Source organism: Vicia villosa, linkage group LG3 (genome assembly GCF_029867415.1).
Source record: "Vicia villosa cultivar HV-30 ecotype Madison, WI linkage group LG3, Vvil1.0, whole genome shotgun sequence".
NCBI classification, from domain to species: Eukaryota; Viridiplantae; Streptophyta; class Magnoliopsida; order Fabales; family Fabaceae; genus Vicia; species Vicia villosa.
Window position 1 is genome coordinate 84,080,905 of NC_081182.1, and position 11,958 is coordinate 84,092,862.

Consider the following 11,958-nt stretch of genomic DNA (forward strand, 5'->3'; position numbering starts at 1 on the left):
AAGGATAGCATCTTTGTCTAACATGAAAACAACTAAAACAAACTTCTCCAAAAACAACTCATAGTTCAACTTAAACATAACAAAACAAACAAGCGTCAATCTCCCCGAGTGCTACGTATTAGAGCAAATGACACCAACTCGAACTAATAACGGTAACAGCTACTCCTCATCGTTACCTGCACGTTACCAACAGAGGGTAACATTCAAACAGAATGGGTGAGATATCAAACATTATATAGAAACGTATGATAATACTTATAGCGAAAAATAAGATCATACGCAATTCACCACTTCATACAACATTAGCATCATTCATTGTTCAACAACACATCACCAATCATTACTAACAATTAATCCATCAATCATCACATGACCATGGTAATGCAATACAACCGACTCCCTAATATGCACGTGGTACCCAGGGCTTCAGCCCACATCACTTTGCAAATTCAGGGCATAATCGAGCCAAGCTCACGTCACTTTGCCAATTTAGGCCACGTCATCGTCAAAATCAATGCAACTATGTAACATCTACATGACAATTATAATTTTTTCTTTACTCTTTTAATTAAACTAATCTAGTTTTTTTTACATAGTTCTTTTTAGCTTTTACTTATAAAACTCTAAAAAAACCTTTTCATAACAATTCTAATTTTTAGATTATTAATTTAATTTAATTTTAATTTAGGGGTTTTACTTTAGAATAATTAATTTAATTTTAAGTTTAATCTTAATTTAATTTAGGTTTAGAATAATTAGATTAATTAGGATAATATTTATTTTTAGGTCATAATTTTAATAATAAATATCAATTTTAGGTTTATTCATTAACTTTGCCCCTAACCCTAAATCACATATTGTTTGGTACTCTAACTTTGGAATTAGGCACAAATGACGCAATCCTAGCCCAAAATAAACTGCTCACTTAAACCGTGGAAGAATTGACAAAACAATTATCCAAGCTGCCTCAACAACGCAAATAAATGCACGGTTCGTCGAGCATATCACAACAAGTAGCCTTATGTGAACTGTGTACAGGTGACCATCCAACCGGTTTTTGTCCTCCGATCAATGAAGAAGTGAATTATATGGGAAATCAGCAGCAGAGGCAGATTTCGTACCATCAAGGTTACCAGCACAACAACAACGCAAGCTATGGCCAAAACCGACCGAATCAGTACCAAAGTTACACGCAGCCAGATAAGCTTTCAAAGATAGAGGATACCTTCTATCAATTCATGCAATTTTCCATGGCAGACCAGAAAAACACCGATGCGTCGATTAGAAATCTTGAAACGCAAGTTGGGCAAATTGCGAAGCAACTAAGTGAGCAACAAAGAGGTACGTTTTTTGCCACCACTCAAGTTAATCCCAAGGAAACTTGTAATGCAATCACGATGAAAGGTGGTGACATCGTTCAAGATAAAGTTGGGGAGAATTCAAAAGGTATAGTGGTAGATAAAAATCAAGAAAAAAGAAAATGTAGGGAGGAGGAAGAAAACAATGCGGATCCTGGAAAAGTTACCTTACCGGTTACCATTGGAAATATGTATTTTGATAACGCTTTAGTTGATCTTGGATCAAGCATCAATATTCTTCCATTATCCACCATAAGAAAGATTGAAGATCTTCATTTGAACCCTACAACAATGAAGTTGCAACTTGCTGACAAATCAACCACATAACCAATTGGCGTAATGAAAGATGTAATGGTCAAACTGGAGAGTTTTCGATTTTCAACTGACTTTGTGGTAATAAGCATGAATAATGATGAAGACAGTCCTCCGATTTTAGGTCGCCCATTCATACAATTAGCAAGAATAATGATTGACGTGGATGAAGGGAAGATAAAAATAAGGCACAAAGATGAAGAAATCAATTTCACATTGTTTCAACACAAAGAGGATAACTATTCCAAAGTTAAAGCTCCTGATGAAGTATGCCTGGAAGCATTAAAAGGAATGGATGAGAAATAAAGGCCAAATGATGGTGGCAAGGACGTTTTGACGAATTCATACAAACCACCGTAAGTTTATTCGAAACAGGCGTCGAGCTAATGACGTTAAACAAGCACTTGTTGGGAGGTAACCCAACCTTTTACTTCTTTATTATCTTTCTGCATCAGTAGTTGAATTGGTAAGAAGAAGATAGCATGACATGGCACGACACAAATGAGTTTCTGCATAAAACTGAATTCTGCAGAGTTCACTATGCGAAGCCCTGATTCGCTGCAGCGAACACAACAGAATCAGCAAAAAATTGCCAATCATGCCATCTTCTTCATCTTTGAATTTTGTGTGTTTTAATCTAGTGATTAGGTAGGTGTCTTATGACCAATACATGATATTTATGCTTGAACATTTGTCCTCTAAACAAATGAGATGAAAGAATAAGCATGGACTGGAAGATCAACTTCACATAAACCAAAGGCACAATGGTAAGGACATGACTTGAAAGGATTGCACTATCCAAGGTATGTGTTTACTGCTTTCTTAGAATTTAGCATATACATGACATGAGTAGGATGCATAAAACCAGTTTATTCAACCCTATGCCATGACATATTTTCATATGAATCACTTAGTTCTAAAACAAGAAAGTGAGGTAACCTTCCATTATTCTCTATATTCTAAGGAGACTGACAAATTCTTGTTTTAACTCGTTTGATTCATGCTTAATCTTGCATTTATGTTGGTAATTGCAAAGACATAGAAGGGATCAAGGCAATTCTTTGAAATTGAGCATAACTACTAAACCAAATATAGCCTCATTGTCCCTTGTGAGTGAGTGATCTTTTGCAACCCCTTTTGAGCCATATGACAATCAATCTATTATTGATGAACTGAACAATACATTAAATAAACCACTTAGTGGATATTGTTCTATATCTTTGAAAATCATAAAAAGTTCATATATGATAGATTCTATTTTTCCTTGAATAATACCTTGAAACCATGATATCTTTTGCCAAATCCCAATGAGCATTCAAAGCAAGTAAGGTGTTGTTCAAGTTGGGGAGAAAAGAGAAAAGGACTTTCTTCAAAAGAAAAGAAAAAGATGTGAGAATCAAAAGAAGTAATAGAAAGTAAGAAAAGAAAAAGAAAATGAACAACAAGAAATAATGTATTCAAAAAGAAAGCAACAAGAAAGGTAGGATGAGTGATATTTGTAGAAGAATCATAATTTATGAATGCTCTTCTAAAAAGAAAAATCAACAACCTTTTTGTTTCCATTATCCCTAGAAATGACTTTTCCTTTGTACCTTAGCCACATGACAACCATGAAAGACCTTAGTGATCTATGTTCTTGCTTATCAACATATCTTGCTTGGATGAAAGTATGAATTGATCTAGATCTTAGCAAATTTGTCATGTGAGAGATCAACATACCTCATCATTTTCACTTATACAAAAAGTGTGGTAAGCGTGATTCATGATTGACATGTTTAGTGCTTTGGATTGATTGACATGGCTTTTATATGGAAAACTTGTTTCATGAATATGTCTAAATGCTAAAGGAAGTCATAAAGCATCAACCCTTGGATGTTCAATTTCAAAATACCATGTGCCTTGATTACTTCATTGAAATATTTGTTTGATCATGTGAAAGGTGATATAGAAACTCTTGCTTTTGTTTTACTTTGATTGAGGACAAACAAAGATTCAAGTTGGGGAGAGTTTGATAAGTTTTTAATTCATATTAATATATCATATTATCATATAGCACTTATCTCACTTATTTGACACATTTCTCACATAAAAACCTTCAATTATTGAATAAACTATTATTGTGCAAGATTACTTAGCTTGGTTTGTTTTTATGCAGGATTTGGCCTTAAAGCAAAAACCAGAAAATAGAGCATTCGCTGCAGCGAACTATATTTCGCTGTAGTGAACTCCAGGAAGTCAAAGGCAAATTCCAGAAAACAGATACTTCGCTGCAGCGAATGTGTAGCGAAAGCCCGATTCGCTGCAGCGAACCATTTTTCGCTGTAGCGAACGAAGTCAGAAGCAAATCATCCATTTTCGCTAGCAGCGAGCAGCAACGAAGGTAGTTCGCTGCAGCGAACCATATTTCGCTGTAGCGAACTTTGGCGGTCTGCTGAAGGCGGTTCAAACTCAAAGACTTAACCCTGAAGCAAACATTCACTGTAGCAAACTCAGGCAGCCATAACTGCTATAAAAGGAGCAAAGCACAGTCCAGAAAAGATCATTCAGTTTTCCCTCATTGTAATACTCTTGTAATAGCAGTAGAATCTAAATATAAGAGGTTTTTAGAGAGAGGGAGCTGGATATACATCGAGAGTCGGGAAATCGTCATTGATGTCGTTCCAACTCAATTCTTCCATTGTTCATCAAGCTACCATGAGTAGCTAAACTCCTCTCTTGTTGGGATTGGTCATAGTTCACCGAAACAGTATGTATTTTCTTTGATCATGGCGTTATATATAATTTATGTTTGAATCATTATTGTTGTTATCTTCGTTTTACCGTTTATTTCATGGATTGAATTGATATTGACAAATACGATTCTAATCTCGATCCAAGATAACGACTATTAAACTCTAAATGCTAGATATAAATTTAAGTTTAATATTCACTTTAAGTATTGAATCTTAATGCTACCATATTGTTTAATAGACTGAGAACTCGTCGATTAAACCATAAGGTAAGAAATCTCAACTAACGTTTAGACATAAACTTTGTTGTGAGCAATACGTGATGATAATGAAACAAGCATAAATTGTGTGTAACTGATCCGAGATTTACATATTGAATCGGTGGATGAAAACCAATTCCCAACAAGTCTATTCCACTGAAACTTATCTTTCGTTATTTATGCGCTTTTACTTTCCGTAACTTTAAACCAAACAAACTTGAAACCTTATGATTAGAAATATAGAATTCGTTGAACGGTTTTGATATCGCCCCAATCCCTGTGGATACGATAATACATAATACTTACATTTGATTTTACTCAACATCACCCATCCAAATAAACAAGGTTTTCACGCACCGAGGGGTTTGGGAACTTGGTTCCCCCAACCTGGAAACTGGTTCCCATCCATAAAATTGCAATTCTTGCGCTCAGACTGTCTGGGAACTCGGTTCCTCCAAATTGGGAACCGGTTCCCGCTATTGCAGAACCAAAAAATTCTCAAATTTTTCTACTACGAGATTCTACCTCCAAAACCCCAAAAACCCCATTCTCTAACATGAAAACCTCATTTTAAGTCATGGTTTTCCAGGTTCAACATTGACATCAAATAGCTATTCATAAACACGTATTATTTACATCAATTGCACATCAAATCATCCATCAATTTCAACATTTAACAACAACATCAAAATTGCAATTATTCTATGAACATGGATATTAAAGCATAGAATCAAATCCCCGCCATAATCTATCATCATATAAACCCTTATAATGAAAGAATCCCACCCTTACCCTGGTTTGGATTGAAGACAACTCTAAATCTTTAATGGGGTTTGACCTAGCTTCCTATCATCTTCTCTTCTTCTTTCTTTCACCAAAATGTCACTTCTAACTTTCTTTTTCCTAATTTCTCTTGTTTTGATATTCTTACTAACTTCTTAATATTGCTAATGGGCTTAAATTAACACCTCCTAAATGCTACTACTATCTCCAAGTTAGGCCCAATACTAATAATCTCATCATATTATTACAACTAATTACCTAATGAAATAACATAATACCAAATAACCTCATAATTATCAAATAATTCATAAAACACACTATAAAATAATTAATTAAAATAAAATGGGCGTTACAGCAATGGTAGCTCAAGTGCGTAAGACATACCCAGATTACAAAGCAAGGTATCCTAGATCACAAAGCAAGGCACGCACTAAAGATCCCAAAGCAATAGTCATGGTTTTAAGTGATTTACCATCTATTAGCCAGGCCTACTACGATTCAAGCATATATCATCGCGATCACACATGCAACACATCTGAGTGTTCAACTGGAACAAACAGAAACAATGCATTATTATACATTACATTACATGTGATTCATAAATCATCAAACATGCTTACCAATGTCATAATCATCAAGAAATCATGCATTCAATCATCATAGAAACATCATACAATATTGAACAATTCCATGATATCCATCAATCCAAGACAAGAGGCTTCCGGTTCCCGACTCAGAACGGACTGCACTCATGGGGAAAAAATAAAAGTTTCTGCTTCAGACAAGTACACTACGCGAACCTGTAGTGAGCCCCCGATTCGCTACGTGAACAAAGTTCGCTAAGCGAAAGTTTTCAACTCAGGGAAAACCATAACATTCCATAGTACCTCTACACTCCTTAAATATAATAAAGGGTCCAATACTCAGGTTTGGACGACATTATACAGCCTAATAACCAAGATAAACATCCTGGCCTAAGTTCAACACAAGGGTAGCATCTTATAAGCATAAACTCAAGGCTAATTGTGCTTATTCCAATATCATGAAACACCTATTCATGTGCCATAATTTATACCTACATCACAAGGATCACTGAAAGACCTTTCCAACCCTTCTGACGGTGCTCCTTTTCGAGTTGTAGAACTCAAGTTATGGCCATTTTAGTGAAACAAAATTCTGGTGCAGTCTGCAGGCATTTGCTAAGCGAACCTGACAGTGCAGAACACGAATTTTGGGTTTCTAACTCCATTATTTGCTTCCCAATTCATCCCAATTCAAACCCTAACATACAGTAACGGTCCAAGGTATATACTAATCATCCAAGGCATAAGGAAACATCATAATAACACATTTCCATCAATTAATCAACATGCAAACATGTTATCTCACCCAAAACCTCAAACATGCATACATTCCCAATTTTCCTACCCAAGTTCCTATCTATGGAACTCACCTCAAGCTTTGAAGATCTTGAGTTGAATAGGTTAAGAGGATGATAATGGTGCTCTCAAGGTTCTCCTTTGATCAGAACTCTACCCCCATGATCATCAAATTCGTAGCCATTTCTTACCCATTTCCAGCATGCATTAAATAATTCTTAGTGTATAAACATACATGCTTAAAAATATGGAATATTACATTACCCTTGTAGTTTCTAAAACTACCCCATTCTCCACAAGAGTTAGATGAAAAAGCCCCATCGCAGTTGCACTTTAACCAATCTCCAAAAGGGGACTGCCAAAGAACTTCCTTGATTTAGGGGGCCCAAGGATAATTAATTCTAATCTTGAAAGCCTTAGTAAGAAGTAATACAGAAATGGAGTTTAAAGATGCTAACAGACTATTTCTACCAGTTATGCGGACCTGACTAGAGATTGAACTGATAATTGAAAATTATGAGCTATATTAAGATGTTTAGCCATATTCCTAGCATGTCAAATGTTTGATAAAGTGTAAACAACAACTGCCTTTATGATTAAAGTTCCATGCAAAGAATCACTTTTGGAGCAAAAATTCCAAAGGTCATCAATGGACATAATCTGAAGAGAAGACTTGAATATGCTCCAAATCCACTTCCAAAGTTTTGCTGCAATGAAGAAATGAAAAAAGACATGAGCATTAGATTCATAATTAGATTTACAGAGGCAACATCTAGAAGCAAGTCTACATCAACGTTGTTGCAGTAAATCCTCAGTAGGAATTTTAGCATGAATGAGCCTCCAAGCCACAGTGGAATTAGAAGGTTGCATGTCCTTATACCAAATGAATGGAGTCCAATTGTGCTTGACAGATGCATGATATTTGAAAATATAATCTTCATTTAAAGTCAAAATATGGTTGGAGTCAGTAGACCAAAACAAAAGTGTCAGAATGATGGATGACTAAACATAAATCAATCTTTGAATAATCGAAGGAAAAAGAATAACCAGTTATTAGGGAAGACCCATGACCCCTGCTGCAAGAATTGTGAAACCAGCGTGTATGGGTTGATTGCGTAAGCATATAATAATGAGGCAAAGTCAAAAATCCGAGGATGACCGATCCAAGCATCCTTCTAAAACCTAATATTGTGGCTATTCCCAAGCAGCCACGAAGTATTCTTCCGCAACTCAGGAAACTCAAGCATTATACCAGACTAGATAGAAGAAAAGACAGGGTGTTTAATTGGACCATATATCCTTAAAACCCTAGCCTTAAGAATTGAGGTCCATGGCTCATCAGAGTTTAGCAGGTCCTAGCCTAGTTTTAAATTGGTAGCACTATTAAGACATAATAGGGATCGAATTCCAAGTCCCCCATGAGACTTTGACTGGAAAATTATTTCCAGGTAACAGTGAGGAGCTTTTTACTAGATACATCACCACTCCAGAGGAAGTTCCTTACAACTCTCTTAATTTCTTTAAGTAAGGAAACCGACCAAGGATAAACAATTATTGAGTGAGTGGTCATATTCTGGATGACAGATTTAATCAACACTATTATACTAGCAAAGGAAAGAAGGGTGCCTTTCCATATGGCTATCTTGGATATGATTCCATAAGCAATAAGTTGGAGGTAGGAGGATTTTACCCTCCCCTTGTAAAGCGGCACGCCAAAATAGGTGAAAGCGAGAGTTCCGACATTGAAGCCAATAAGTTGTCTAAGATAATAAATTCTCTTACAAGTCATGGATCCCCTGAAAATAGTTGATTTGGACCTACTAAATATTTGACTAGAGGCTAGGGAGTAAGAAGAGAAGAGTTGGTTGAGGGAAGCGATGTTAGAGGTCCTTCCTTGGCAAAAGATGTGTAAATCATCGATATAAAAAATATGGGATGGGATATGGACATGCTTAGTAGCCTTGATGAGACAAAGCTTACCTTCACTAACAAGCTTGGTAATGTTTCTGCTTAAGACCTTCTTTGCCAGGAAAAAAAGAAGAAGAGACAGAGAGTCCCCCTGCCTAACCCCTCTTTGACAAGCAAAAAACCCATAAAAATAGCCATTTAGAGCAATATAAATTCTACCAGATTCCAAAATGGTAAATATCCATTGACAAAATTTGGGACAGAAGCTAAATTGCAATAAAAATTTGTTGATAAACTCTTAACTAATCGTATTTAAAGCCTTACGAATATCAACCTTATTGGCTATATTTCCTTTCCTAGAATTTTTGCGCAAGAGGTTAACTACTTTAGATGCCATACACACAATCCTTGATAAGACTTTGTTGATGAAATCTCAACTAATTGTATTAAAAGCCTTTTGAATATCAACCTTAATGGCTATATTTCCTTTTATAGACCTTTTGCGCAAGAGGTTAACTGCTTTAGGTGCCATACATACATAATCCTTAATGTTTATGCTTTGAATGAAGTCTTTTTGGTCTGAGGAAACCAGAAGAGGCATAATCTTAGCAAGCCTGTCAGCAATTATTTTGGAGATAGTCTTAAATTTGAAGTTAGAATGAGCTATAGGCCTAAACCTGTCCATGGAATCAGCAGTTTTGGCTTTGGGAATGAGAGTTATGATGTTTGCATTATAATTGGGGAGGATCCAACCAGAGTTGAATAATTGCCAAATATCATTAATGTTCCAATATATTTGATAGAACACTCCATCAAAATCATAAGGGCCAGGAGTTCCTTCCCTGTTCAGACTGAAGACCGCACCTTTGATTTCATCAGCAGAGAAAGTTAAAGTGAATATATGATCCATGATCGGAAGATTCTAATTATTTGAAGCTAGAAATAGAGAATCTGGAAGGAGAGTGGGATCCAATGTGCTCATGGGCATCTGTGATTGCATTAAAATACCAAGTAAGCACCAAGGAAGAGGATGATTAGACTGAAGGTTAGACAAGTGTGTCCAGAGAGACTTTATAAGGTTATGGAAAGTAGATGCATAAATAACAACAATACCAAAAGTAATTAAGTCCTTCACCATTAAAAAAGACAAACTGGTCAGTAGTGACAAGAATTTGAGGATTAAGATTTGAAGAGTAAATACACCAAAGATTTGGAAGCTTGTGAAGTCTGGTGTTATTAGAAAATAACTTAAGGCCCAAGGAGTTCAAAAACTTGGGGGGGGGGGGATTCCAGGTTCATCCAAGCTTCTATAAGGAAATGTAAGTCTGGTTTGTGGGTTTTAAGAATATTTTTTAGGACTAATTGAGTAGGAGCATTGGCCAATCCCTGTGCATTCCAAAATATGCACTTCATGAGGAAGGCTTAAGGTTACCAGATTGAGATCTGGTTAGGTATATGGTTTTGGCTTTTGATTTCTGTCTTAACTTTTTCTTTTTGGATTTAGTTAAGGCTAGTAGGAACTTGGTAAGGTCAGGTTCGATGTACTCATCTTCAACTGAGTTTTCTTCATAATCATCCATATTATTCGGATCAGCAAGGTTTGCCCATAAATTGTGCCAAAATATCGAATTGTTCCTTTGAGCTTCAGTGTTATTATCCTTAATTCCGTTGATGACTTAAGTGGCATCAACGAATTTAGATTCTGAGCTAGAGTGATCATTTTTATTCTCACGATTGCTTTGGTCGTAGACACTCAACTCCTTGCCATGGTTGTGAGGTTGTGGCAACTCAACATTTGAGTTAGCTATAGGATGAGTAGCCTTTAATGGCTTCGGAGGATTTTGAACTCCTGTTGTCTGTTTAGAAAGACCAGAAGAGATTAACCACCACGTATGCCTTCATTATTTAGGTTGTGAGTTTCTTTCCTTGTAGGTTCCAAGTTCATGTTAGCTTCTGAGGGTCTAGAGTGAATTTGGGGGTCCTTTTATGGGGGTAAAGATTTTGTTGGAGGTTGGTTTAACAGCCTGAAATTTAACCTTCTTCTCCTGCATACCGATTCTTTTTTTGCAGCTACTTTGAGAATGTCCAATACATTGACGGGATTCACAAAAGTGTGGTAGTCTTTTGTACTCGATATCCACAAAAAGGCAAATCCAACTATTTCAAATAGAAAGTTTAAACAAAGCTCTTTAGCAAGATTGATGTCTACTAAAAACCTGACAAATTGCCCAAAAGATCTATCAAATTGGGGTGTGTTGGAGCAAGAATCTATGAAATTGGGAATACCAACACTACTAGCAATAGTAAAAATAATTTTGGGTCCCCAATATTCCCATGAAAACCCATAAACACAAATCCAAACCTGGGTGGAAGTCTGTCCTAGCATTGCAGGGTTGGAATTTTTGCTCCATGGAAACAACTTCAGGATACCATGCGAAAGATTCCACGAGTTTACTAAGAGGACCCTTCGAAAATCTTCAATACTTAAGAAGGTGAATTCAAAGAAAACCTTGCCCGATGAAGTAACGTCCCATTTTCCAATCGAGTTCCACAGAGAGGACAACTTAGATTTTAGGGAAACCAGTGTGAGAGGGGTAGATCGTTTAGGCCAAATGATTCGACCGTGCAGATTCTGCTTGCAGGACTCTAAACCCAAGAGGCATTCGTCTTCTGGTATAGTAATAGATACTCTATCTCCCTTAATGCATGGAGTGGGGAGTTGACTGAGTGGAATATTACATACATTAGACATAAGTTTAACATAAGATTTTGTAGGTTTGTTGGATAGGTTGAGGAGAGATTTAGTCGTACTTAGGTTACGTGGTGGGGGAAGGTGAGGATTTGTCTCAGGGAAGAGAATAAAGGGGTCTTCCATGGGGGAAGAAGATGCTAGGTCAACAGTACATCTCAGTCAACCATGAGTAGCAAAATTAAAATTTGTCATACAATTTGTCTTTTAGATTTCATGATAATGTATAATAAAACTAAATCAATAATGATCAATTAAATATACATGTTTAATAAAATATAATATAAATTTATTGTTGAAATTAGATAGTCATATACGCATGTATAGAATTAAAGGATCTATAAATTAATTTTAGAAATACCTGGATCCATGTAGAAAAATCCCTTTTGGTGGTAATCCTGAAACACACAGGTTAATAGACGAATAACGAACACTGATGGCGTGTGTAGTTCTTCTTCAACCGGTACTGTTAGGGTCTGT

At 36.1% G+C, this 11,958-nt stretch overlaps 1 protein-coding gene across 1 annotated transcript; it reads right to left on the minus strand.

Annotated features, from left to right (window-relative positions):
- Window positions 1-10,138: 10,138 nt before the first annotated feature.
- LOC131658440 (uncharacterized) lies at window positions 10,139-11,604 on the minus strand. The gene is made up of 3 exons (XM_058927734.1): window positions 10,783-11,604; window positions 10,462-10,585; window positions 10,139-10,404 (listed from the first exon to the last, which is right to left on the minus strand). The coding sequence occupies exons 1-3, from the start codon at window positions 11,602-11,604 to the stop codon at window positions 10,139-10,141; spliced, it is 1,212 nt and encodes a 403-aa protein (XP_058783717.1).
- Window positions 11,605-11,958: the final 354 nt, after the last annotated feature.